General features: G+C 38.1%; 6 protein-coding genes across 8 annotated transcripts in view; 4 read left to right on the top strand and 2 right to left on the bottom strand.

Annotated features, from left to right (window-relative positions):
* Positions 1 to 27,583, top strand: part of LOC130085496 (histone H3.3A) — a 70,786-nt gene that overhangs the window by 31,232 nt on the left and 11,971 nt on the right. The gene's annotated exons all lie outside the window — the stretch shown is intronic.
* On the top strand, positions 2,641 to 13,935 carry sfrp2l (secreted frizzled-related protein 2 like). Its single transcript, XM_056251273.1, has 3 exons — positions 2,641 to 3,302; positions 9,490 to 9,567; positions 13,599 to 13,935. Exons 1-3 carry the CDS (start codon positions 2,780 to 2,782, stop codon positions 13,901 to 13,903), a joined length of 906 nt encoding a protein of 301 aa, XP_056107248.1. The 5' UTR covers positions 2,641 to 2,779; the 3' UTR covers positions 13,904 to 13,935.
* On the bottom strand, positions 4,910 to 6,582 carry LOC130085490 (uncharacterized). The gene is made up of 2 exons (XM_056251272.1): positions 6,206 to 6,582; positions 4,910 to 5,997 (listed from the first exon to the last, which is right to left on the bottom strand). Exons 1-2 carry the CDS (start codon positions 6,485 to 6,487, stop codon positions 5,353 to 5,355), a joined length of 927 nt encoding a protein of 308 aa, XP_056107247.1. The 5' UTR covers positions 6,488 to 6,582; the 3' UTR covers positions 4,910 to 5,352.
* tomt (transmembrane O-methyltransferase) lies at positions 14,651 to 18,865 on the top strand. Its single transcript, XM_056251274.1, has 4 exons — positions 14,651 to 14,922; positions 16,895 to 17,169; positions 17,727 to 17,923; positions 18,535 to 18,865. Exons 2-4 carry the CDS (start codon positions 16,908 to 16,910, stop codon positions 18,853 to 18,855), a joined length of 780 nt encoding a protein of 259 aa, XP_056107249.1. The 5' UTR covers positions 14,651 to 14,922; positions 16,895 to 16,907; the 3' UTR covers positions 18,856 to 18,865.
* On the bottom strand, positions 22,098 to 25,479 carry anapc15 (anaphase promoting complex subunit 15). 2 transcript variants are annotated; one of them, XM_056251283.1, is made up of 5 exons: positions 25,352 to 25,479; positions 24,272 to 24,393; positions 24,136 to 24,195; positions 23,915 to 24,052; positions 22,098 to 22,177 (listed from the first exon to the last, which is right to left on the bottom strand). In XM_056251283.1, the coding sequence occupies exons 2-5, from the start codon at positions 24,389 to 24,391 to the stop codon at positions 22,130 to 22,132; spliced, it is 366 nt and encodes a 121-aa protein (XP_056107258.1). In that variant the 5' UTR covers positions 24,392 to 24,393; positions 25,352 to 25,479; the 3' UTR covers positions 22,098 to 22,129. The 2 variants fall into 2 exon arrangements, with proteins under 2 accessions (XP_056107258.1, XP_056107259.1); XM_056251284.1 differs by having other exon boundaries at positions 22,098 to 22,207.
* The window catches only part of LOC130085493 (folate receptor alpha-like), a 17,381-nt gene continuing 15,536 nt past the window's right edge, over positions 25,739 to 27,583 (top strand). Inside the window, exons 1-2 of the mRNA XM_056251275.1 lie at positions 25,739 to 25,889; positions 27,388 to 27,502. Coding sequence (XP_056107250.1) covers positions 25,870 to 25,889; positions 27,388 to 27,502 — 135 coding nt within the window. The 5' untranslated portion in view covers positions 25,739 to 25,869. The remainder of the gene's footprint in view (positions 25,890 to 27,387; positions 27,503 to 27,583) is intronic.

Genomic DNA, 27,583 nt, shown 5'->3' on the forward strand with positions numbered 1-27,583 from the left:
TATAATAACACTGATCTGAGATCTGCTGACTATAATAACACTGATCTGAGATCTATAATAACACTGATCTGAGATCTGCTGACTATAATAACACTGATCTGAGATCTGACTATAATAACACTGATCTGAGATCTGCTGACTATAATAACACTGATCTGAGATCTATAATAACACTGATCTGAGATCTGCTGACTATAATAACACTGATCTGAGATCTGACTATAATAACACTGATCTGAGATCTGCTGACTATAATAACACTGATCTGAGATCTATAATAACACTATTATGGGTCTATAGATATAGATATTGAGTTATCAATGTTGAAAACAGTTCTGCTGCTTTATATCCGTGTGGAAACTGTAATACGTTTTATTTTTCAGGATTTTCTGTAGTGAAGTAGAAACTTTTGTAACATTATAAACGTCTTTACGACACTTTTGATCAATTGAATGCATCCTTGACGAATAAAAGTATTCATTTATTTTCTTTTTATAAATCTTGATTATTCCAAAATGTTTAATTGTAGTGTATAACATAAGAAATCTGAAGCAGCACGACTGTTTTCAACATTGATAATAATCATAACTGTTTCTTGAGCATCAGATCCTCATATTAGAGTGATTTCTGAAGGATCATGTGACACTGAAGACTGGAGTAATGATGCTGGAAATACAGCTTTGATCACAGGAATAAACTTTACTATATATTCACATAGAAAACAGCTGATTTATATTATAATAATATTTCAGATTTTTTACTGCAGTTTTAATCAAATAAACACAGCCTTGGTGAGAAGAAGAGACTCTTTCAGAAACATGAACTCATAAAATGCCGGGACAAATTTGGGTCAAAAATTGACAAAATCAAAATTTTAACCCAACGGTTGGGTTTTGTCCATATTTGACCCAAATTTGGGTTGAAATAACCCAGCATTTTCTAGAATATGTTAATGTGTGAGTGCTAGAATCATTCTGTCAGGTTGTACATGAGATTGATTTGTTTTCTTTGCTCCAGAATGCCTGTAACTCAGTGAGGATCTTCCTCCTGTCAGCGAGCTGTTTGACTCGAGCACACAGGTGTGTGTGTGTGTGTGTGTGTGTGTGTGTGTCTGTGTGTTCAGTCGACAGAAGCTTCTGGAGGGAGAGAACAGGCTAAATAACTGAGGTGTCCATTTCATTATCTCTGCCAGAAACACCTAATGTCTTTATCTTTGAATATCAATGTCACACTCATCTATAAAACAACACATTTAATAGTGTTTGTCTATATTTACACACAGAAATCCTTTATAATTGCAGTTTTTGATGAGATTTGACTGTGTAAAGGTTGAGTTTATGACTGCGACTGACAGGCTTTAAGAAGCTCATCATTAGATGCTGGATTGTGTTTGTGTGTTAAATATAGATTAAATATAGATCTGCTCCTCAAATGTCAGGTGAGAGTAACTGATGGACACTAAAAACAAAGAGTGTAAGAAAATAACTCGTATTCTGGTTATTTTGTGCAGCGCGTTTCCAGATGCCAGGCCTGAGTCAGTGTGAATGCTGTTATTGCACATGTGAACAGTTCACTAGTGTTTATATATATAAATAGGCTATATATATGCTCATAGTGACGGTGCATACAGCACATAAACAGCTGTTTAACACTGCGGAGAGACAGAAACACTTTCGCTATTTATATAGTTATAATACACACACTATGCAGTGTGTTCGACACACACTCAGCCGTTGTTTATGTGCTACTCCAGGTTTTCCACCGTAATCATTTTATTTAGATGTCACTGATTTAAATGTGTTCATCTTGTGTGTTGAGTCCATCTAGTGGCCGCTTGAGGAACAGCAGAAGTGAAGCTGGTGAAGGATATCACTGTCACAGCAGAACTAGCGTTTTCCATGGAAGCTTTCTGCCCACGAAAAAAAATAGAAGGTAATTGTAAATAAATATTTAAAAAATCTGAATTTAAACTTGCAATTTTATAACTCACAAAAACTTTTTTTTTTTTATTATGAGATATAACTCAGAATTGCAAAGAGGGAAAAGTCACAGTTACGGTGTTTAGTTTAACTGGCTTGCATAAGTTTGATACGACCCTAATGAGGCAGGTGGAATCAGTGGGCGGGGCATCTCGTTCTCGACAACACGTGATTGGACAGACATTTGCATACACCCCTGAGTGCAGGGTGAGTCATCAATATTGTTTATTTTTTCTGAAAGGGAAAAGACTACTTTTTAAATGAGTTTTTTTTTTTTGTCTATTAAAAGTTTATTTGTGTCGACTTTTTTGTGTTTGAATCAGATCCAAACCTATTCTGACACATTCTAATATTTGAAAAAATTAAAAGGTCAGGACCAAGATTTTAATAACCCATACGGTTTCTGTGTTGGGCGTACTTGTGACTTTCCCCCTTGCAATTCTGAGTTTATATCTCACAATTTAAAAAAAATTGAGGTTATATAAATTGCGAGTTTTCATTCAAAATTTTATTCTCAGTATTGTGAGATATAAACTTGCAATTGTGAGAAAAAGTCAGAATTGTGAGATATGGTTACAATTACGTTTTTTTCTAACTTTCTAACGTTGTTTTAAGTTTTTAACTGCCTAAAGTAAAACTAACGTAGATTCCCAGAAAACCTCACACGAGCCTCTGAAGTGTTTTACTGCCTCTAATAAAGAAGCTGATGTGTTTGATTCACAGGATGTGGAGACGCCACACACACACACACACACACACACACACACACACACACATGAGTTTGGACGCGCGTCTCCACGATGTTTAATGTTCATTCTCTGTTCGTGATCGTGCTGCTGGTTTCCAGTCCGTCCACAGCTGATGAAGATGATGAAGATGAAGGTCTGACAGTGAACCCGGTGAGTGACTCCGGCGCAGTGCGCTCGGTGTGTAAACCGGTTCCGAACACGATGAGCTTGTGCTCCGGGATCGGCTACGGGGAGATGCGGCTCCCGAACCTGCTGGGCCACGACACCGCGAGGGAAGCTCAGCAACAGTCCGCCTCCTGGCTGCCTCTGCTCGGCAAACACTGTCACCGGGACACGCGACGCTTCCTCTGCTCGCTCTTCGCGCCCGTGTGTTTACCGGAGGTCCCGGTCCCGGTGCGCCCGTGCCGGAGTCTCTGCGAGGCGGTGCGGGACGCGTGTCTGCCCGTCATGAGCGCATTCGGGTTCCCGTGGCCGGAGATGTTCAACTGCAGCCGGTTTCCGGATGGACCGGAGCTCTGCGTTCCCGGAGAACGAGACGCGAACCCGGAGGAAACAACAACCGACGCGCATAACGGTTTGAACGGTTTACATTATTATTGCACTTACAAAGCATCAAACTCCAGCTGAATCACCCAGCTAACAAAATTAAGTAATGAACATGTTATTTATGAAAAAAAAAGTATAGCCTATGAATTAAACACGTCGTTGTGGAAACATTCCATTTGTATCATTCTTCAACATTATGGGAATGTTACATTTGAGCAGAAATGGGCACAAAATACATCAAAAAGTATTTAATTACAAATAGGCCTACTTTCTCATCAAATGACATAAAATACAAAATACTGCTGTGAAAAAAAGTATTAAATTAAAATATAAGTAATTTGTCATTTGAAAATACAAAAAAAATGTACAGTCTTTTGAAGTGCGAGAGTAACTGTGGCATATTATACACGTAAGAATATCGAAATATCATCGTTTAGTGCAGAAGATGTGCTTTTAATGTACATGTTGCGCAAAGTGTCATAATAAAAGATAATTACGCCTATAACACTATATTTGTATTATATTACAAAAAAACCGAGTTACCGCTGCTGAGGGTGTTTCTAATACAGCGGCTCTTTCTTTCTTTAGCAATCTGCCATTAACAATCTCTCTCTATTTTAATTTTTACTGTTTTTTAAAGTTGTGAAAACACTGTTGTGGTGTTTTTCTTTTGCTATTCGAGCAAATGTGAACACAAAAATATATATATATATTTAATGTAGCTAGTCTCTAGAAAAATAGAAGTTTACCGAACTGTGACGCTTCCACTTCTGAGAAACCGGAAATGTGAACACTAGGATGCGTCACGTCACGTGATTTTTCTAGCCAAAAACTGATAGACAATTTGGTATAATAATCCTATTCGTATGTTATATGTCTATGGTCCTATTAAGCCAGGTGATGAAAGATAATATATGCTACATAAAATGATATATTTAAATAAGTATTTGAAGTATTTTATATATAAATTACAGTCTCTAAAAGTATTTAATTACAAATTACATTTCATTTTTCTTTGTTAAGGAAAATACAAATGACAAAATACTCAAAAGTAATTATTTCAAATACAAGTAATTAAAACACTGCCCATCTCTGCTTTTGAGTTCTCTGAACGTTCTGAAATAAGCAGTTACATTTAAAAAACTTTAGAGGAACGTCCAACTAAATTATTTAAAAAATAAAACGTTACTTTTTTTTGCTCCTTCGTATTTGTGGAGAACATTATTATATATAATGTACTCTAACTGTGCTAATTTATCCGGGTTAGAATGAGCAGAAATCTGTTAGAAATGAAGTAACGGATGAAAGTGAGCGGCTGTCACTGTGGGAATATAATAATAATAATAATACATTTCCCGCAGCTGTGCACAAGTTCGAGTCCCAAACAACATCAAAGTTTGTTTACAAACTTTAGCTTAGTTAACCCTCTGGGGTCCTTCATTTCAGAGTCACACTCAGGACCTTCGGGTCCAAATGGGCCGGAAGGGTGGGATTAATATTTATTTAAAAAAAATTATCTTTTTTTTTTTACTTGTTTTTTATAATATTTTTTCTTTTCTTTTTTGGTGTTTTGAGATAATTTCAAAAATAAAAATGATTTATAATTATGACCCATTTTTTCCCCATTGAATATACAGTTTTTGCCTATTGCTTACACACGTTTTGCTAAATTTGGCTCATTGTGTCAAAACTCTACACACAAGCAAATAAGACACAACACTGGGAAATAAACCATTCACATCTATGTCAAATTTAAACTCTACTATCAAAACCTAACAATCCTTTGTCAAAATGTCACTCTGATGACAAAATGATACCCACTTGCATCATATGAATACACTTTCAGATCAGCAGCAACACACTAGTCTACTTTATATAAAAAACTACAGTCTTTTGTTTTCAATGTTTTTATTCAGTTCCATAGAGGGCATGTTTTCACAACTACCAAAAAATAAAATAATGAATTCAAAATCATTACATTAGTATATTTTACAGTACAGTAAATTCAGTTAAATCAAAAATAAAACAAACAATACAGTACTGTAAACACAGAAAAACACAATTGTGCGCAGGTGGGCTTATGGATCCTGCCGTCTGTTGGGGTCTGGCCACAGGATCTCATCAACATCACAAGCAATGTCTTCTCTTGCTAAGCATCGGGGAAAATATCCCCTTGTGTGCCGAATCCATCCCTGGATTGACCTCACCTCAATGTCTCCGCAGGCCTGTTCCATCGCCTGCAGAAGAGGCATACGGGCATGTGGTTGGCGGTCATATACGCGCCATCTCCAAGCGGAAAAAAATTCCTCTATAGGATTTAAAAATGGCGAGTAAGGGGGCAAGTACAGAACTTCAAATTGATCATGGTTGGTGAACCAGTTCTGGACCAGAGCAGCCCGATGGAAACTAACATTATCCCAGACAACAACAAACCTGGGCTGCTCTGGTCCATCCTGTACAACTGCATCATGAAGTGCATCTAGACATGTGATTATGTGTTGCGCATTATAGGGACCCAGTTTGGCATGATGGTGCAGTAGCCCTCGAAGACTTATGGCAGCACACAATGTGATATTTCCCCCGCGCTGCCCCGGGACGTGCAAAATTGCCCTTTGGCCAATTATATTACGTCCCCGTCGTCTGTTTTTGCTAAGGTTGAATCCAGCCTCGTCAATGTAAATACATTCATGCGGCTGGGCAGCTCCATCCATGTCCAAGATTCTCTGTAACAAAAAATACATGTTGTGGATGGCTTTACTCAAAGCACACACTTACACTACTACATATACAGAATCGAACCGACCCACCCCACCACACAGATACCGGTGTAGCTTTCTGAATGAATCTATGTGGTAATAATCCAGTGGTACATATTCATCTGTTACTGTGCACCCATTCTTTATTGTAAATGTAAAGGACTGAAACACTTACCTGTACATATTCATGTCGAAGTTCTTTGACCCTGACACTGTTCCTCTCAAATGGGACCCTGTACAGTTGCTTCATGGTCATGTTGTGCTTTACCAAGATCCGTCTGATAGTTGTAATGCTTACTCGATTTATGTTGTTGAATACTTGCCTATCTGCAAGTATTTGTTGCTGTAGCTGGTGGAGACGGATTGCATTGTTTGCTCTGACTAGGTTCACTATGGCAAGTTCCTGCTGTTGGGTGAACAGGCGTTGGCGTCCTCCCCCAGCAGGTCTTCTAGCCATTCTGTAGAAAAATGCAACCACAAATTGTTCTCGTTTGCTTCTTTTTTACAGTACTGTGTATACTGAACTTTACTGTATTTACCATATACAGTACTGAAACATCTCAACATGTTATCATGGTATGTTTCACAAAACTACCACTTTTGTTGAAAAAGGAGCTTTAGCCACCCTGGAATACAATACATGTGATACAGTAACGTGATATGGTACAGTACTGTAAATGCTCTAGATACAGTCTGAGTAGAGTAGAGAGTTGAAGACATACCTGTTTTCCAGGCGGAATGTCCTTATTATGGATGAAACTGTGAAGCGGCTTAGATTAGGATGGACTCTCTGCCCAGCTTCCCTCATTGTCAGGCCATGGTTTATGACATGGTCCACCAAAGTTGCTCTTATGTCATCCGAAATAATGGTTCTTGCGTGGCCTCTTTGACCACTTCCTCCTCCTCTCTCTCTCTGTCCTCCTCTCTCTCTCTCTCTCTCTCTCTGTCCTCCTCTTCCTCTTCCTCTTCCTCTTCCTCTTCCTCTAGCTCTCCCTGCCTCCATGCTTGCAAAGTTAACTGCAACTGAGGCCTTTTTGTAGCTGGCTGGTTGGTGTTCATTTTTGTAAGTAAGTGTTTTCAGGTGTGTGTCTATGTCTTTTAAATTAACCAATGTGTGTTGTATTTTGAATAGATGTGTTTTCCCAATGGTACCCTGAGATTTCATTTTTGAACTAAGTGTCTTATGTATGAAATAGTGTGTAGTGTCTAGGAGCAAGTGTGTTGCAGAATTGCAACTAAAGTGCAAAGCAGCGCTTTTGTTTAAGGTATGGTTACACTTTGTTTAAGGTATAGTAACAACAACTTCAAGTTATGTTACTTTGGTTTAAGCATGTGTCTATAGTGTTCAAGCAACGGGCAAAAACTGTAATAGAAATAACATTTTTTTTTTTTTTTTTTTTTTTTAAAGCTGTATTTCATTTTAGAGTCAAGCCTAGGCCTCATGAAAGCAATTTTTGAAATGAGATGGATGCCATCTGGTGGACAAACTGAGCATTTTAAAAATTCAAAACCCATATGTAATCTGAATTTATTAGTGTGTATGTGTATAAAAGTGTGTTTGTGTGTGTGTGTGTGTGTGTGGATGTGTCTGTTTTGCACTCTTGATGTTTTATAGATTCACCCCTTCACTGTTGTGTGCTTTTTTTCTGGATCGTGGCTGATTTGTAGATTGTACGCACAAAATAACTCTGTATTTTCACATTTTTGCCAATTTCCCATTCATTTTCTATGCGGGTCCATTTGGACCCGAAGGTCCTGAGTGTGACTTTTTTTTTTTACAACCACTTAGACTATTTAAATCCTGTCCCCAATTTTTTTAGGTGTTCAAATGCCAAGTACCAACAAAGTCACCAAATTTCGGACCATTCCGATAAAGCTATGATTTAAAAAATATATATATTTAAATGCTTCGGGTCCATTTGGGCCGAAGGACCCCAGAGGGTTAAAATATTGGTCCAAAACAAAACTTTTTTTAAAGTATTTGATGGCATCATAATAAGTTGGGATCAGATTTTAAACATGTTAGTGTCTTCCTAAAAAAATAAACAATATTGATGACTCATCCTGCACTCAGGGGTTTATGCAAATCTCTGTCCAATCACGTGTCCTGGAGAACGAGATGCCCCGCCCACTGATACCACATCTGTCAACATGCACCAACGCTACAGTTTTCTAAATGTTATAATCATTTGTTAAAGGTGCTATATGTAACTTTTCTTCTAAAATGAATCCTTTTATTGCCTGTGTGTGAAGGGGTTGTAATCACACATTACAATGATCCACTTGTCGGGTTTTGCTATTACCTCTGAAGGCCAGTATTCCTATTTCTATGTGAAGTCTCCGGGTCGGATTTACCGCGAAATCCAACGGATGTGACGTGCACGCGCGCTCCCGAGCCTCTCTCCTTATATACAGTCTATGCGACGGCACTGCAGCTGACGACATGGAGTCTGATAACACCCAAACACGACCTGCCTCCAGCACAACACACACTCCAACACAAACTCCACATAAATATACAAAACAAAACAAAGTTTTATCTGCTGAAGCTCGTCAGGCCAAACGTCAATCGGATCGACTTAGGACGAAAACACGGATCAACATCGGCAGAGCTTTTGAATTATTAGTAAACTCAAATGAAATAGCAAGGTAAACTACATGAGACATGGAATGAATACAAAAGACTGTTCCAGGATAAGAAAAGGTGCTTTAGGATACTTGTTTTATGTACTAGATCTACGTTATGGATCGTTACGCTATAACGTAATTCATCCCATTATCATATTGTTTATAATACACATTTCCAGACACGTTCAGTACAGTAATGTTACTTCCTACGATCTTACTGTTACACTGACATTGTTCAGTCTAGTCACTAACCGTTTTCGTTATCATATTATACATTCACCTATGTTGACATTGCTGATTGTGAAAGATACACGAATAGTTAGTGAAATGCATTATGCTAGATAACACCACAAATGTAACGTTATCATGGTACGAGCATGGAGCATTAGTTCAACGTCAAGCTGATAAAAGTAGCCTATTATTGTAATGTTGCAGTGGGAGTTTACATGAGTTTCCAGCATGTTGTGTGATGCTTTCTCCGGTGTGTTGAAAGTCTCCGTGTGGCCGGTAGTGAATGCTCGCTCCTGAGATCGCGCACGCACACGAGCGCTCTTGTTGCAATCTGAAACATCACCACTAGAGGCCGCTAAACAAGTATTCATTACTTCAACAAGCTCATTTTTCTGCCTTAAATTATTACATTTTAAGCTAACTGTGATTTTGTATAATGTACATTTCTGAAATACATAACTTAAACAGTTACCTGTGATAACAGATCACTGTAAATTGTAATGTGGACTCTTAAAGCCGCTTTTTAAATGATGTGTATTGTGAAAAGCGCTATACTAATAAATGTGAATTGAACTGAGTCTGTCTCTTCTCTCTCGTCAGGTTCTGTGGTCTGTGAGGTTTGCAGTCCAGACTCAGGAGAGCGAGAGATCCAGCAGAACTTCTGCAAGAGTCCGTTCGGTGAGTAACCGTAGACCAGTTATAACCCATCCAGAAGAACCCGTCATGATGGAACGACTCGAAACGTTCAACATGAACATGAAAACATGGCTATATGTTTCTGTGGTGTGAGGGCGGGGCTTTAACCTGTCACTCACATGAGATCAGCCAATAGCAAACCACAACCATCCAATCAATTCCCCACAGACAAACTCAAGCCCCGCCCACATTTGTTCTTGTTCCAGAAGTTAAAGGGATAATTCACCCAAATATGTCTGCCGGAAGCTAGTTATTTTATTCGATAAAGTTATGATGGACAGATGCACTTTTATGATGGACAGATGCACATTTATGATGGATAGATCCACTTTTATGATGGACAGATGCACTTTTATGATGGATAGATGCACTTTTATGATGGATAGATGCACTTTTATGATGGACAGATCCACTTTTATGATGGACAGATCCACTTTTATGATGGATAGATGCACTTTTATGATGGACAGATGCACTTTTATGATGGACAGATCCACTTTTATGATGGACAGATCCACTTTTATGATGGATAGATGCACTTTTATGATGGATAGATGCACTTTTATGATGGACAGATGCACTTTTATGATGGATAAATGCACTTTTATGATGGACAGATGCACTTTTATGATGGATAGATGCACTTTTATGATGGATAGATGCACTTTTATGATGGATAGATGCACTTTTATGATGGACAGATGCACTTTTATGATGGATAAATGCACTTTTATGATGGACAGATGCACTTTTATGATGGATAGATGCACTTTTATGATGGATAGATGCACTTTTATGATGGATAGATGCACTTTTATGATGGATAAATGCACTTTTATGATGGACAGATGCACTTTTATGATGGACAGATCCACTTTTATGATGGACAGATCCACTTTTATGATGGATAGATGCACTTTTATGATGGATAGATGCACTTTTATGATGGACAGATGCACTTTTATGATGGACAGATCCACTTTTATGATGGATGGATGCACTTTTATGATGGATAGATGCACTTTTATGATGGATAGATGCACTTTTATGATGGATAGATGCACTTTTATGATGGATAGATGCACTTTTATGATGGACAGATGCACTTTTATGATGGACAGATCCACTTTTATGATAGACAGATATACTTTTATGATGGGTAAATGCACTTTTATGATGGACAGATGCACTTTTATGATGGACAGATGCACTTTTATGATGGATAGATGCACTTTTATGATGGACAGATGCACTTTTATGATGGATAGATGCACTTTTATGATGGATAGATGCACTTTTATGATGGACAGATGCACTTTTATGATGGACAGATGCACTTTTATGATGGACAGATGCACTTTTATGATGGATAAATGCACTTTTATGATGGACAGATGCACTTTTATGATGGATAGATGCACTTTTATGATGGATAGATGCACTTTTATGATGGACAGATGCACTTTTATGATGGACAGATGCACTTTTATGATGGATAGATGCACTTTTATGATGGATAGATGCACTTTTATGATGGACAGATGCACTTTTATGATGGACAGATGCACTTTTATGATGGACAGATGCACTTTTATGATGGACGGATGCACTTTTATGATGGACAGATGCACTTTTATGATGGATAGATGCGCTTTTATGATGGACAGATGCACTTTTATGATGGACAGATGCGCTTTTATGATGGACAGATGCACTTTTATGATGGACAGATGCGCTTTTATGATGGACAGATGCACTTTTATGATGGACAGATGCGCTTTTATGATGGACAGATGCTCTTTTATGATGGACAGATGCACTTTTATGATGGACGGATGCACTTTTATGATGGACGGATGCACTTTTATGATGGATAGATGCGCTTTTATGATGGACAGATGCGCTTTTATGATGGACAGATGCACTTTTATGATGGATAGATGCACTTTTATGATGGACAGATGCTCTTTTATGATGGACAGATGCGCTTTTATGATGGACAGATGCGCTTTTATGATGGACAGATGCACTTTTATGATGGACAGATGCGCTTTTATGATGGACAGATGCGCTTTTATGATGGACAGATGCGCTTTTATGATGGACAGATGCACTTTTATGATGGACAGATGCGCTTTTATGATGGACAGATGCACTTTTATGATGGACAGATGCGCTTTTATGATGGACAGATGCACATTTATGATGGACAGATGCACTTTTTATGATGGACAGATGCACTTTTATGATGGACAGATGCACATTTTATGATGGACAGATGCACTTTTATGATGGATAGATGCACTTTTATGATGGATAGATGCGCTTGATGGACAGATGCACTTTTATGATGGACATATGCACATTTATGATGGACAGATGCACTTTTATGATGGATAGATGCACTTTTATGATGGATAGATGCGCTTTTATGATGGACAGATGCACTTTTATGATGGATAGATGCACTTTTATGATGGATAGATGCACTTTTATGATGGACAGATGCACTTTTATGATGGACAGATGCACTTTTATGATGGACAGATGCACTTTTATGATGGATAGATGCACTTTTATGATGGAGAGATGCACTTTTATGATGGATAGATGCACTTTTATGATGGATAGATGCACTTTTATGATGGATAGATGCACTTTTATGATGGATAGATGCGCTTTTATGATGGACAGATGCACATTTATGATGGACAGATGCACTTTTATGATGGATAGATGCACTTTTATGATGGATAGATGCACTTTTATGATGGATAGATGCACTTTTATGATGGACAGATGCACTTTTATGATGGACAGATGCACTTTTAGGATGGATAGATGCACTTTTATGATGGACAGATGCACTTTTATGATGAATAGATGCACTTTTATGATGGACAGATGCACTTTTATGATGGACAGATGCACTTTTATGATGGACAGATGCACTTTTATGATGGACAGATGCACTTTTATGATGGATAGATGCACTTTTATGATGGACAGATGCACTTTTATGATGGACAGATGCACTTTTATGATGGACAGATGCACTTTTATGATGAATAGATGCACTTTTATGATGGACAGATGCACTTTTATGATGGACAGATGCACTTTTATGATGGACAGATGCACTTTTATGATGGACAGATGCACTTTTATGATGGACAGATGCACTTTTATGATGGACAGATGCACTTTTATGATGGATAGATGCACTTTTATGATGGACAGATGCACTTTTATGATGGATAGATGCACTTTTATGATGGACAGATGCACTTTTATGATGGACAGATGCACTTTTATGATGGACAGATGCACTTTTATGATGGATAGATGCACTTTTATGATGGACAGATGCACTTTTATGATGGACAGATGCACTTTTATGATGGACAGATGCACTTTTATCATGAATAGATGCACTTTTATGATGGACAGATGCACTTTTATGATGGATAGATGCACTTTTATGATGGACAGATGCACTTTTATGATGGACAGATGCACTTTTATGATGGACAGATGCACTTTTATCATGAATAGATGCACTTTTATGATGGACAGATGCACTTTTATGATGGATAGATGCACTTTTATGATGGACAGATGCACTTTTATGATGGACAGATGCACTTTTATGATGGATAGATGCACTTTTATGATGGATAGATGCACTTTTATGATGGATAGATGCACTTTTATGATGGACAGATGCACTTTTATGATGGATAGATGCACTTTTATGATGGATAGATGCACTTTTATGGACTTCAAAAAGTATACAGCCATTATAAAGCTTGGAAGAGCCAGGACATGTTTTAATATAACTAATATAATGAGTATATTCGTCTGAAAGAAGAAAGTCATACACACCTAGGATGGCTTGAGGGTCAGTAAATCATGGGCTAATTTTTTCATTTTTGGGTGACCTATCCCTTTAAACTAGGACTTTATTCCACACCAAAACTGTAATTCCTGTTGGTTCTCCCTCTCCTCTCCAGCGTTCCGCCTGCGGATCGGCTCCTGGTCTCGGGACGGGTCAGATGTGCGTGTGGTTCCTCAGGGTCGCAGTCGTGTCCTGCGCTGGCAGGATCATCAGGTGGCGGCGGGGGACCAGAGCGCCCTCTGGCTGCCGGGGGGTCGCGACTGCTCCTGTCCCGCGCTGGACGGGCCGCTCACCGGCTCATACATCGCCCTGGCCCACATGACCAGCGGACGCATGCTCGTCTCACGACTCCTCAAATGGTCCCGTGAAGAGAAAGAGCTGAAGAAGTTCATCCGGATGATGCTGAGACGAGCCTGCTGAGGTCACGACCCCTGGACAGACATTAATGAGCGGATAAGATAAAACAGAGTTCTGGAGTGAAGAACGGCATGAAACTGCATCTTCAAAATGAGCGGTTTTTATAAGGGGAAATGTAAATCATTGTAAATTCAATTACTTATTTTGATACTTTTTTCCTATATTTCTTTTTATTCGTGCTGTCAAATCGATTAATCGCATATATATATATATATATACAGTTGTCAAAATTTTAAGTGGATCAAAACCTTTCATCAAAGTACTTGAATTTCGAACAATACCGTTCTTGTCTTAGGACAACTTTGATGAACTTTTTTGATCCATCCATGTATACACATACGCACATATATATATTTATAAACTGTGTTATGTTAGATGCAATTAATCATGATTAATTGATTTGACAACACTATTTTTTTATATATTTTAATCCTCTACACGACAAGAACAGTTTAACAGGCATTATCAAAAAAATTAACCAACTTGTTTTTCAAACAATATATATATATAAGTAAAAATAATAAGCAAACAATTCAAATAATGACAACATAACAAAAACAATCAATAAAATTTGAGAAATAATAATATTAATACCTGAATCCAACCAAATTAAAGCAAAAGTCTTCTTTTTATTATTATTTTATAAGCCATATTACTGAGTATATGCCTTGTGTATTATTCTAATGCCATTCCTTCTGCCATCTTTTGATTTTTATGCTTTCATACTGACTTTGTACTGACAATTTTTTATGTGCAATTAAAGAATATTGAACATTTTGTTGTACATATTGGTGGTTTTCTTTCTGCTCCACTATTCCTTCAGAAATGTGTCATTTCTGCTGTGATGTCATGCTCAGGTCACGTGACGCTCAGGTGAGACGCAGGTGTAAGTGGAGGCGCTCCATCCATTATTCAGACGGAGGAATCTGATTGGCTGCTGCACACCTGTGGTACTCACACGAGTGTCTCTTCTTTCTGTCTTCAGAGTGTGTGTTTTGCGGGTCGAGAGAGTCCCGGATCTGGTAAAGTTATCATCAGATATGATGTTTTATTTTGTGTGTTGGTGAATGAGTGTCTGTGTTGGTCTGACTGAAACTGATCTGGAATCAGCTTGTGTCTTCTGGAAAGTCAACATGTTCTGTCACGTCGAAACAAAGGCGTTTGAATTATTAATGCAGAGTTTTCATAGGCTGGCTGTGAAGTGTTTGCTGTGTAGAGTAGTTGGAGTTTAGTTCTCACTGTAGTCTAGTAGTGCTGATAGTGATGTGCTCAAACCTGTGGTTGCTAAGATGTTCTGAGTGTTCTTAGTGTGTTGCTATGTGGTTTCTGGGCTTTTTGATGTGATGTTATATGGTTGCTAACCTGTTCTGCATTGTTTTAGTGTGTTGCTATGCGGTTGCTATGGTGGTCTGAGTGTTTAGTGTGTTTCTATGCAGTTGCTGTGGTGGTCTGAGTGTTTTTAGAGTGTTGCTAAGCTGTTCTGCATGTTTTAGTGTGTTGCTATGCAGTTGCTACGGTGGTCTGAGTGTTTTATAGTGTGTTTCTATGCAGTTGCTATGGTGGTCTGAGTGTTTTTAGTGTTCTGAACATTCTTAGTGTGTTATGTTTTCCAGATTGTTCTGGGTGTTTTCAGTGTGTTGCTATGTGGTTCCTAAGGTGTGTTTAATGTGTTGCTATGCAGTCTGAATGTTTTAGCATGTTTCTGTGGTTGCTAGGGTCTTCTGGTGTTTTTAGTCTTTCTATTCAGCTGTACTGCATGTTTTTAGTGTGTTGCTATGCGGTTGTTATGGTGTCCTGCATGTTTTGCTAGGGTGTTCTCGGTGTTTGTGTTGCTTGCTATGCTATGCAGTTGTAAGGGTGTTCTGAGTGTTTTAGTGTGTTGCTATATGGTTGTTAGGGTTTTCTGAATGTTTTAGTGTGTTGCTATGTAGTTGCTAGGGTGTTATGAGTGTTGTGTGTTGCTATGCTGTTGGTACGGTGTTCTGGGTGTTTGTGTGTTGCTATGCGGTTGCCTGAGTGTTCTAAGTGTGTGTGTGTGTGTTGCTATGCAGTTGCTAGGGTGTTCTGAGTGGTTGTGTGTTGCTATGTGGTCATGTGTTGCTATGCAGTTGCTAGGGAGTTCTGAATGTGTGTGTGTTGCTATGTGGTTGATAGGGTGTTCTGAGTGTTAATGTGTTGCTATGCGTTTGTTATGGTGTTCTGGGTGTTTGTGTGTTGCTATGCGGTTGCTAAGGTTTTCTGAATGTTAGTGTGTTGCAATGCCATTGCTAGTGTGTTCTGAGTGTTTTAGCGTGTTGCTATGCGTTTGCTTGGGTTTTATGAGTGTTAGGTTGCTATGCTATTGCTAGTGAGTTCTGAGTATTTTAGCGTGTTGCTATGTGGTTGCTAGGGTGTTCTGAGTGTGTTGCTACGCCAATGCTAGGGTGTTCTGAGCGTTTTAGTGTGTTGCTACGCTGTTGCTAGAGTGTTCTGTGTGTTTGTGTGTTGCTATGCGGTTGCTAGGGTGTTCTGTGTGTTTGTTTGTTGCTATGAGGTTGCTAGGGTGTTCTGAGTGTTTGTGTGTTGCTATGCGGTTGCTAGGGTGTTCTGAGTGTTTGTGTGTTGCTATGCGGTTGCTAGGGTGTTCTGTGTGTTTGTGTGTTGCTATGAGGTTGCTAGGGTGTTCTGAGTGTTTGTGTGTTGCTATGCGGTTGCTAGGGTGTTCTGAGTGTTTGTGTGTTGCTATGCGGTTGCTAGGGTGTTCTGTGTGTTTGTGTGTTGCTATACGTTTGCCAGGGTGTTCTGAGTGTTTGTGAGTTGCTATGCGGTTGCTAGGGTGTTCTGTGTGTTTGTGTGTTGCTGTGCGGTTGCTAGGGTGTTCTGTGTGTTGCTATGCGGTTGCTAGGGTGTTCTGAGTGTTTGTGTGTTGCTATGCGGTTGCTAGGGTGTTCTGAGAGGTGTCTCTGATCTTCCACTATGTTTCAGTGACGTTAAAGCCTGTCTTTGTGTTTGCAGGTCAGAGGTGAAGATGGTTTCTCCTGCGATCGCTTTGGCTTTACTTCCTCTGTTACTCACGCTGATCATCCGTTACCGTTATTTCTTCGTGCTGCTGTACCGGGCCGTACTGATCCGCTGGGTGCGCGACTGTTTATCGGGCCTCAGCCGAGAGGAACGGGCCTTTCAGTACATACTGACCCACGCCACGCCGGGAGACTCCCAGAGCATCCTGGACACCTTTGACCAGTGGTGCAGCAAAGTGGAGTTCATCAGCAACATCGGGCCCAAGAAAGGTACACACACACACACACACACACAGGGCCTAAAATTAACACTCGACGTTGCCGAGTATATGAAACAATGTCAATCGCCACTTTGCCGGTAACATTTTTAGGTAACACTTTATTTTACAGTGTCCTTGTTACATATGTTACATGAACTGGCGGAAAGTTACAAAAAAACATAAAAACACGTGTGATGTCATCATGTGATTATTAGTATTACATCGTGTTCTAACGAGCAATGCGATGAGATCTTTGTGTTTGTGTCTGTATTTTTGATGATAAACTTCAGATGTGTTCTGATTGGCTGTCATGCTCACTTGCTGTGTTCTGATTGGCTGTCAAGCTCACTTGCTGTGTTCTGATTGGCTGTCACGCTCACTTGATGTGTTCTTGATTGGCTGTCACGCTCACTTGCTGTGTTCTGATTGGCTGTCACTCTCACTTGCTGTGTTCTGATTGGCTGTCACGCTCACTTGCTGTGTTCTGATTGGCTGTCACGCTCACTTGCTGTGTTCTTGATTGGCTGTCACGCTCACTTGCTGTGTTCCGATTGGCTGTTTGTGCAGGTAAGATCCTGGACCGACTGTTGCAGGAACACTGCCCGATCACTGTTCTGGAACTGGGCACTCACTGCGGTTACAGCACCGTTCGCATCGCCCGCTCGCTGCCCATCGGCGCTCGCATCTACTCCGTCGAGATGGACGAGCGAAACGCTGCCGTGGCCGAGAAAATCATTCGACTGGCGGGTTTTGACGAAGACATGGTGAGTTTTCTGCATTCATTTCTCTTTCTTAAAGGTGCAGTCTGTAAGAATGACAGCTAGTGGTCGAAATGGGTACTGCAGTCCAAATTCAAAATATCAGAGATTGTTGTTTCCCCGCCTCCTCAGACTCGACGCAGATACTGACTGGTTTTCGGGACCCTCTAAAACTGCACATTTTAGAGTGGCCTTTTATTATGCCAGCCTAAGGCACACCTGTGCAATAATTATGCTGTCTAATCAGCATCTTGATACGCCACACCTGTGAGGGGGATGGATGATCTCGGCAAAGGAGAAGTGCACACGAACACAGATTTAGACAGATTTGTGAACTATATTTGAGAGAAATAGGCCTTTTGTGCACATAGAAAAAGCCTTAGATCTTTGAGTTCAGCTCATGAAAAATGGGGGCAAAAACAAGTGTTGCGTTATAATTTTGCCCAGTGTGTGTGTATATATAAATATACATACACACTCTATATATATAAATTAAAATACACATCAGATGAAATATGGCATTCGTTCAGAATAAAGTCAGCTTGTTTTGAAAATTTGTGAAACCAGGTTTAGAACACAGCTGGAAAAGTGACAAACAGCGCAACATGTTTTCTCAGGTGGAGCTGATCGTGCGCCCGTCGGATGAGGTGATCCCGCGCTTGCGTGAGGATTTCGGCGTGGAGCGCCTGGACTTTGTGTTCATGGATCACTGGAAGCGCTGTTATCTGCCGGACCTGCACCTGCTGGAGGACAGTGGGCTTCTGGGAGAGGGCTCCATCATCCTAGCGGATAACGTCATCTTCCCCGGAGCGCCAAACTTCCTCCGGCACGCGCGGCGCTGCGGCCTGTATGAGGTCAGAGTTCACCGCGCCACGCTCGAGTACATCCGGGGCATCCGGGACGGCATGGCGGAGCTCACCTTCCTCGGGATCAAGTAAAGCTTTCAACATTAACAACAAAACATGACAACATCGTGTTTCTCACCGTGTGGGACGTGTGTGAGGAGATTATGAACAGTCAAGGGTTTCATTCAGTCACTTGTGAACTTTAACATCATGTGAACTTTAAATTTATTTATGTTATTATTATTATTATTTGTTTTGTTTTTTCACATCCGGGGCATCCGGGACGGCATGGCGGAGCTCACCTTCCTCGGGACCAAGTAAAACATTCAACATTAACAACATAACATGACAACATTGTGTTTCTCACCGTGTGGAACGTGTGTGAGGAGATTATGGACCCTTGCAGTCAAAGGTTTCATTTAGTCACTAGTGAACTTTACATTTATTTATTCATTCATTTATTTATTTTTACTTTTTTATATTTAATTATTATTATTATTATTATTTATTTTATTTTAATTTTTTTCCCCCATTTAAATTTTTTTTTTACATTTTTTTTAATTCTTATTTTTACATTTAATTATTCTTATTCTTATTTTTTCTTCATTTATTTATTTTGTTGATAAATACATGCGTGACTGATCTGACCTTCCTCGGGACTAAGTAAAACATGACCGTGTTTCTCACCGTATGGAACGTGTGTGAGGAGATTATAGACCTTTACAGTCAAAGGTTTCATTCAGTCACTTGTGAACTTTACCAGCATGTGAACTTTACATTTATTTAATATTATTTAATTGTTTTACCTTTAAAAAAAAAAAAAAAATCTTTGTTTATTTGTTATTTAATTTTTTAGTCTTGTAGTATGCTGTCCAACACTGTGTTTGGATCCTTTATTGGTCTTGGCTTGGTTGATCATCATGTGATCGATGGCTCCTGCACTTAGCATTGTAAGCTTGGCATTGAGAAAGGTCACATGTGACCGAAACGTTTGCCACTTTTTTCAGTAAAATCATTTGATTTTATCTCGCTTTTTGACGTCTCTTGTGTTTGGTGGAGTGTGGACTCTCTTGAAGTGCCTCTAATATGTTTTTTTTTTTATCTACGCACCTCAAATGGACTAATTTTAAGGCGCCGTGAGTCCCTAACTACTCTTCATTCATGCATATATAGCATGGAATGAAATTCACTCTTATTTTCTAAATGTGTATTATTGATCTTATTGTTAGCAATTCATCCATGCACGTTTCTTTTTATAAAAAGGTTTTTACCTTGTAATGTTTTAGTCAAAATGTCAGAACTGGATCTTCCAGTGAAGCTCTGGTGACGTATGCAGGATTAACCAATCATTTAGTGCTCTTAAGCTCCGCCCCTGCACGCTTTTGGCCACGCCCACATCTCAACATCCAATCAATAACTTATGCACACTATCAAGCCCCGCCCTAGATTTCACCTTTTTAAACAAGCCCTTACGCTCTGAAATATGTCACAATATGGAAGAAATGATCCGTCACTGTCACTACTCACTTTAATCATTGTATTACTCTATTTAATAATTTATGTATCATTTGACCATTTAAACCTTTTGGATTATATATCAATGTCTATAAAATAATCATATATTTTACATTATTATAGAATACATTACATATATAATAATAATAATTTTAAATAAAAATAATTATAATTCATTATTATTAAATAAATATTAAACAAAGGAATATTATGGTTGCAATATTTCACTGTAAAATAAAAGTATTTGAGAGAAATAATCTAATGTAAAATTACAATACTAAAATTCTTAATTCTATTTTCAAACTTTATTTTGGTGGAAAACTCTCTTTGTAAAAGAACACAGTGATGAATTATGCAGCATGTATATTTTTTTAAGCCTTTGTGATTTAATAAGCGCATTAAGCCATAAAGCTGGTGTGATCATCAGCACATCATAAAACATATTCTCGTGTCCTTCTAAACCTCTATGGCTAATATTTCCATATCATGAAAGTAAAAGGCACTGGTATCCTAAACCATTGTGTGTGTGTGTGACATGTCTTTGTGCATTATATTTACATTACACAAATGCAAATGAGATGTGAGAGCAGAGATCACACAGGTTTGGGGGAACATGACAGTGAATAAATGATGACAGAATTCGACCCTTCACGTCTCGAATGATTTAAAAATGCGGTAACACGTTACAGTAAGGTTCATTAGTTAACATTAGATAATGTATTAACTAACATGAATAACAATGAGCAATACATGTTACAGTATTTATTCATCTTTGTTAATAATAATCCAGCTGTTCATTGTTTGTTCATGTTAGTTCACAGTGCATTAACTAATGTTAACAAAATACAACCTTTGATTTTTAATAATATATTAGTAAATGTTGAAATTAATATGAACTAAGGTTAATAAATGCTGTAGTATTGTTCATTCTTAGTTCATGTTAACTAATGAACCTTATTGTAAAGTGTTACCGATGCTTCTATTAAAACGGGATGGGAAGTTAACAAATCGACCATATGTACAAGATGAATAATTGACTACAAATTTATTTACAATCACAAAGAAATATGATACAAACAGTCGTCAGTGTTTCTGAGCTGTAAATGCGATGACGCATGAACTCCTGAATCCTGACACCCGTCTGGATGACATGCAGAAATGCCCAGTAACTCAATAACTTAGAGATTGACCAATGAGTCGCTGAACACTTTCTACAAGCCTGAAAAGTGACAAAAGTTCATGTTGTGTTCAAGTTCAAGTGCTAGTTTTATGAGAAATACGAACACTGCAAAAAATGCTTTTCTTACTTAGTATTTTTGTCTTTTTTCCAGTCCAAATGTCTAAAAATTCTCTAAAATCAAGATGCATACTAAAGTAGTAAAATGACATAAGATATTAAGTCTTGTTTTCTGGGGAAATTAATCAAAATTAAGTGAGTTGATGCTTAAAACAAGCAAAATGATCTGCTAATGGGGTCAGAAAAATAATCTAGTTTCTGTTTGAATTAGCACTTATCTTTCTTTCCCCATTGGCAGATCATTTAGCTTTTTTTTAAGCATCAGCTCACTTAATTTTGATTAATTCCCCAGAAAACAGGACATAATATCTTATAGTATTTTTCTCATCTAGTAAATGCATCTCGATTTAAGAATTTTTTTATATTTTGGACTGGAATCGAGACAAAAATAGTAAGTAAGAAAAGCATTTTTGCAGTGAAGCGGTTCTTTAGTAGCACTGAACACTTGAGCTGACGGTCTTGTGTGTGACACGTATAAATAAGTCATTTGAGCATTTAAGCAGCACACGGACACTTCTCGACACTCCAGTCTATCGTCTGATTGATGGATCTGGTCTAGATCATCCACTGGTCCTGGTCTTGATCGGCTCCTTCCATGTCGACCTATCAGTGAGCGACACTCACGTCATTCACCTAAAATCAAAACTCAGATCTCTTCAAAACTGAACTTTACTAGAATCAATGTTTGTCAGGTCAACAGCAGATTTAAAGGAGTAGTTCACTTTAAAAATTTAAATTAGCCCATGATTTACTGACCCTCAAGTAATCCTAGGTGTGTATGACTTTCTTCTTTCAGACGAACACAATCAGAGTTATATTAGAAAATATCCTGGCTCTAACAAGCTTTATAATGGCAGTGGATTGCAACCAACAGATTTTACTTTATAAAGTTTTAATTTTAATATTTTTCTTACACAAACTTACCCTTGTTTTGGTTCAGAAGGCCTTTATTAACCCCCCAGAGCGTGTGGAGCACTTTTGTGATGGATATGCACTTTTATGATGGACAGATGCACTTTTATGATGGACAGATGCACTTTTATGATGGACAGATGCACTTTTTTGAGCTTCAATCTGTTGGTTGCGATCCACTGCCATTATAAAGCTCGGAAGCGTCGGGGTGTTTTCTAATATAACTCAGATTGTGTTCGTCTGAAAGAAGACAGTCATACACACCTAGGATGGCTTGAGGGTGAGTAAATCATGGGCTAATTTTCATTTTAAAGTGAACTACTCCTTTAAGGCAAGACCCTAGAGGTGAATAGGGTAAATATTAAACTACTTCCCCAGTTGACTAACCACATTAAGATCATTGTTTTGTATTACAAGTATTCTGAAATGTTTATATATGCAAATGAGGCGTTTTGTAATTAAATATGCATGGATTTGCATACATTTCCAGAGAATTAATCTGAACATTGGATAAAGCCAGATTAAAAATTCTTGTTTGATTTTGTTTTCATATTGGAGTTAAAGGTTTTTACTGAGGGGATTCTTGATATGTCTTTTTATTACTGCATAAATCAGAAAATGTCATCAACAGCCAGGAAAAAACTGATTTACAATGTCTTTAAAAATAAAATTTTATAAAAATAAGGTGAATGATGTTATGAACAAACCCCTCAGTAAAATCCTTCAGAATATAGATATTAATAAAACTGTAAGTTTTGGTGTATATAAGTGCTGCTGAAGTGGAGGACAAAACTCATTTTTAAAGATATGTATTGAGACTGAAATCTACAGATGCAATAAAATAAACTCTTAAATGTGTATTTTCTGTGTTTTCTTTCCACTATTCACATTATAGAAGTAAAATAGAGATGAAGACTGAGCAGTGCATGAAAAACACAAGTAGTGTCTCACCCTAAAAACATCCCTTTACATATTAATTTCAGACATTCAATATGAAAAACATATAAATATATAATGTTATAAACATATGTTATATAATATATAAATATAATAATGGCACTATATATTAGGTGTTTAAATGCCATAAATATTTTCAAATCTATAATTATTTGACATTATTGCTGTAACCTTTATCACACGAACCAGAATTAATCATTATATTCACTACACTGTAAAAATTATTGTTGGTTTAATTTAAAGTAAGTTGCCTTAAGTTTTGAGTTCATTGAAATAAATATTTTGAGTTAATAGAATGAAGGAGATTGGTTTAATCAACTGAAAATCCAAATATTATGTTATCTGAACCTAAGTTGATTTGACAAAGAAATAAAGTTGTGATAACAAATCATGTAAATATTTTTTTTTACAGTGTAGTTGTTTTGCTCTTAGAAGAAACACATTTGATTGTGTGTGTGTGTATCTCTTGACCTCATTAATTTCTCCATCATCAGGAAACTCGTTGTAGATGTTCATGTCGTCCATGTCCTGCATGTCTTCATCATCCTCTGAGTCTTCCTCGCTGTCCTCCTCGTCTTCATCATCCTCCTCCTCTTCCTCGTCGAAGGTCTGGCAAGAATGTAAAGAACATGTTAGATATTATATTATATGATATTCTCAGGAATCTGAACATCATGTGTTCTCACACGCACCTCAAAGATGGGCCTCCCGATGGGCATCAGGTTGTTGTCTTTCTCTGAGATGTTCTGCAACTGAAGACAGACAGCTTCATCAGCACACACACACACACTCGTTCTGCAGTTCACACACACACACACACACACTGACCCAGGTCTGGTGCTGTTGCTCCTGTTGGTGTAGTTCGGCTTCATCCACACACGGACGGTCCAGATTAAACCACAGAGACTCTGTCACACGCGGGAACAGAGACGGGAAGAGGGTGGACATCTCTGGACACACACACACACACACACACACATAAACACACACACAAATGAACAAGGACTGCGGTAATACCATGGTTTAACCACATACCAAAATATATTTCAGAATACTACGTAATTGCAAGGCATCACTAAAAACACCATGGTATTACTATGTTTTTCACATGTGGTATTACCATAGTACTTGTGGAAAAAAACATGGTGATACCATGTTATTTATTAGTGATGCCATGCATTTACATCATAAGCAAAGAAATGAATAATATCTTGGTATCATAAAATCATACTATGGTACTACAATACCAGATTTTTTATCATACATCATGGTTTTCCTATACATTTCTTTGAGTACGATGTAAATGCATGGAATCACAAAAAAAAACATGTTTTATTACCATGTTTTTTCACATGTACTATGATAATACGGCAATACTACATTATTATAAATACCATAGTATTCTTAGAAAGTTATTTGATTACGCTGTAAATAGAACCATCTTTTATCACATGTAAATCATTAATACCTCGTTGTTATGATATTTTTATGAAGTACTAAAAAAAAAACTATACCTCGTTTTTCACATGTGGTATTACCATAGTACAAGTGAAAAACATGGTATACCATGGTATTCTCTAGAGATGCCATCGTACGTACTCAAATAAATGTAACTTATAAGAATGTCATAGTATATCATAAAAACGTGAAATTAAAGAACTATGTAAATGCATGGCATTACTTCGCAAGTACTATTAGGTAGTATTGTGAAAATATCAGTTAATATGAATGTCAGTATTACGGTATCGCATGATTATAGTACTTTCTGTATAGGTTGCTTTGTTTATTCTTCACAAAAACACTAAAAAAATAACGACACAATATTCCGGTCACTTGTGTAAATAGCATGGCTGCTGATGAATAAAATAATAAAATAAAATAAGAGCCTTTGATACATATTTGATTTACCTGCAGGTCCGCAGAAAGTTCAAATGTAAACACACGGCGAGTTCTGGTGTTGCACCGGAAGTTCCTCCCTTCGGAAAAACCATAACGCAATCTTTAGTTCCGCCTCACTACAAGCGCTCACTGTCATAACTCTGAATTTAAGCGTATAAAAACATTCACGAGTTACTTAAAATCGCATGAATGTCGTGTGATATCACGCGAGTCCCTCGAGCAGATCAAACCAAATGTGATTGAAGATTGACTGAACACTCAATAAACCTTGAGTACATAGTTAACTGCATCTCTAGTATCTAGTGCATCATGTGCTGAAAATGACAGATGTGCATGTATTATTATGAGTTATGAGTCCATAAGGTCGCAGTGACCGTGCACCTGATACCGCTGGTGGTTTGTGTCTCATTACTATAGTCGTGATCCTCAAGGAGTCATTAAAGGACTTTGATCGAAAGAGACACAGTTCACACACTTCAGCTGAAGCGAGGAAGAACGAGCAGTTCTCAACTTTAACTCTACACAACATGGACTTTTTATCTTCAAGGTATGTTTCTATGAAAGCAAGATCTACTTCTTTCCATCTTTAATCAGTTATATATCAATCCGCGTCCAAGAGCCACGATGCTTCTTTTGTGCTTGTTCGCTAATTTAAAAACAAATGCATGAAAAGTTAAAATGAAGATGAACTTGAGAAGGTCTCAGAATTTGATGCGTCTCTTTTTTGTTTTGTATTAATGACATTTGATTAGGGTTCGGGGTAGTTACATAGAAATAATGGAGAACCTCAAATATTTCAAACATATTTTTTTCAAAAATGTATTTTGAGTAAAAAAGAAGGGAAAAATAAACATTTGGACTCCAGTGTATTTATATAACTAACAGCTTTAGTTGCTGGTTAGGAATCTATCTTTTACAATCATGCAGTTTATACACTGAAAAATTAATAATGTAAATCTAAAATTAGTTTTGCATTGTTACATTATTATATATTTTTCCACTCACTATAGTAGTGTACTGTTAAATGTTTGTTTGTTCGTTTATGTATTTAATTATAATCTAATTATTTATTATATTAATAAAATATTTAAATATTCATTTTAAAATGTATTTATTAATTTAATCAAATTTTATTTTAATATTTTTTATTAATGAATATATTTTAATCTAATTTAATATGTTAATATATCATTTCCTAACTAATATTTCTTTAATATATAAAATATTTTATTAAATGTTTTATTTATTTATTTATTATTTAAATCTAATTTATTTATTTACTTATATATTTAGACTTTTTTTTTATTGATTGTATATATATATATATATATATATATTATTTTTTTCCCTCTAGATCAGTCTCTTGCAAATCGAAACCCCTGTATTGGAGAGTATATAGTGACATTCAGAAGGACATGAGAACAGAATATCTGTTCTGTCACCTTGAAATAATCTTCACTGATTTGTCTGTCTCCTCTCTCTCTCTCTCTCTCTCTCTCTCTCTCTCTCTCTCTCTCTCTCTCTCTCTCTCTCTCTCTCTCTCTCTCTCTGTCTCCTCTCTCCCTCTCTCTCTCCCCCCCCCCCTTCTCTCCCTCTCTCTCTCCCCCCTTCTCTCCCTCTCTCTCTCCCCCCCCCTTCTCTCCCTCTCCCCCCCCCTTCTCTCCCTCTCCCCCCCCCTTCTCTCCCTCTCTCTCTCCCCCCCCTTCTCTCCCTCTCTTTCCCCCCTTCTCTCCCTCTCCCCCCCCTTCTCTCTCTCTCTCTCTCCCTCTCCCCCCCTTCTCTCCCTCTCTCTCTCTCTCTCTCCCCCCCTTCTCTCCCTCTCTCTCTCCCCCCCTTCTCTCCCTCTCTCTCTCACTCTCTCTCTCTCTCTGTCTCCTCTCTCCCTCTCTCTCCCCCCCCCCTTCTCTCCCTCTCCCCCCCCCCCCCCCCCCCCCCCTTCTCTCCCTCTCTCTCTCCCCCCCTTCTCTCCCTCCCCCCCCCCCCTCTCTCTCTCCCCCCCCCTCTCTCCCCCCCCCCCCCCTTCTCTCTCTCTCTCTCTCTCTCAGTCTGTTGCTGATAGCGCTGGTGTCGAGTGTTTCTTCTGTGGATAAGCTCAACATGTGTATGGATGGGAAACACCAGATCTCTGAGCCGAGAGCCGAGGGAGAGCTGTATCGCCAGGTATGAGACGCAACACTCGAGACTCTTACTAATAAACCTTGTTTATCAGCTGACATTCACAACCGCTAACATCCAGATCAC

This window comes from Rhinichthys klamathensis, unplaced genomic scaffold, assembly GCF_029890125.1.
Source record: "Rhinichthys klamathensis goyatoka isolate OS25496 unplaced genomic scaffold, OSU_Roscu_1.1 h1tg000080l_1, whole genome shotgun sequence".
Taxonomy (NCBI): Eukaryota; Metazoa; Chordata; class Actinopteri; order Cypriniformes; family Leuciscidae; genus Rhinichthys; species Rhinichthys klamathensis.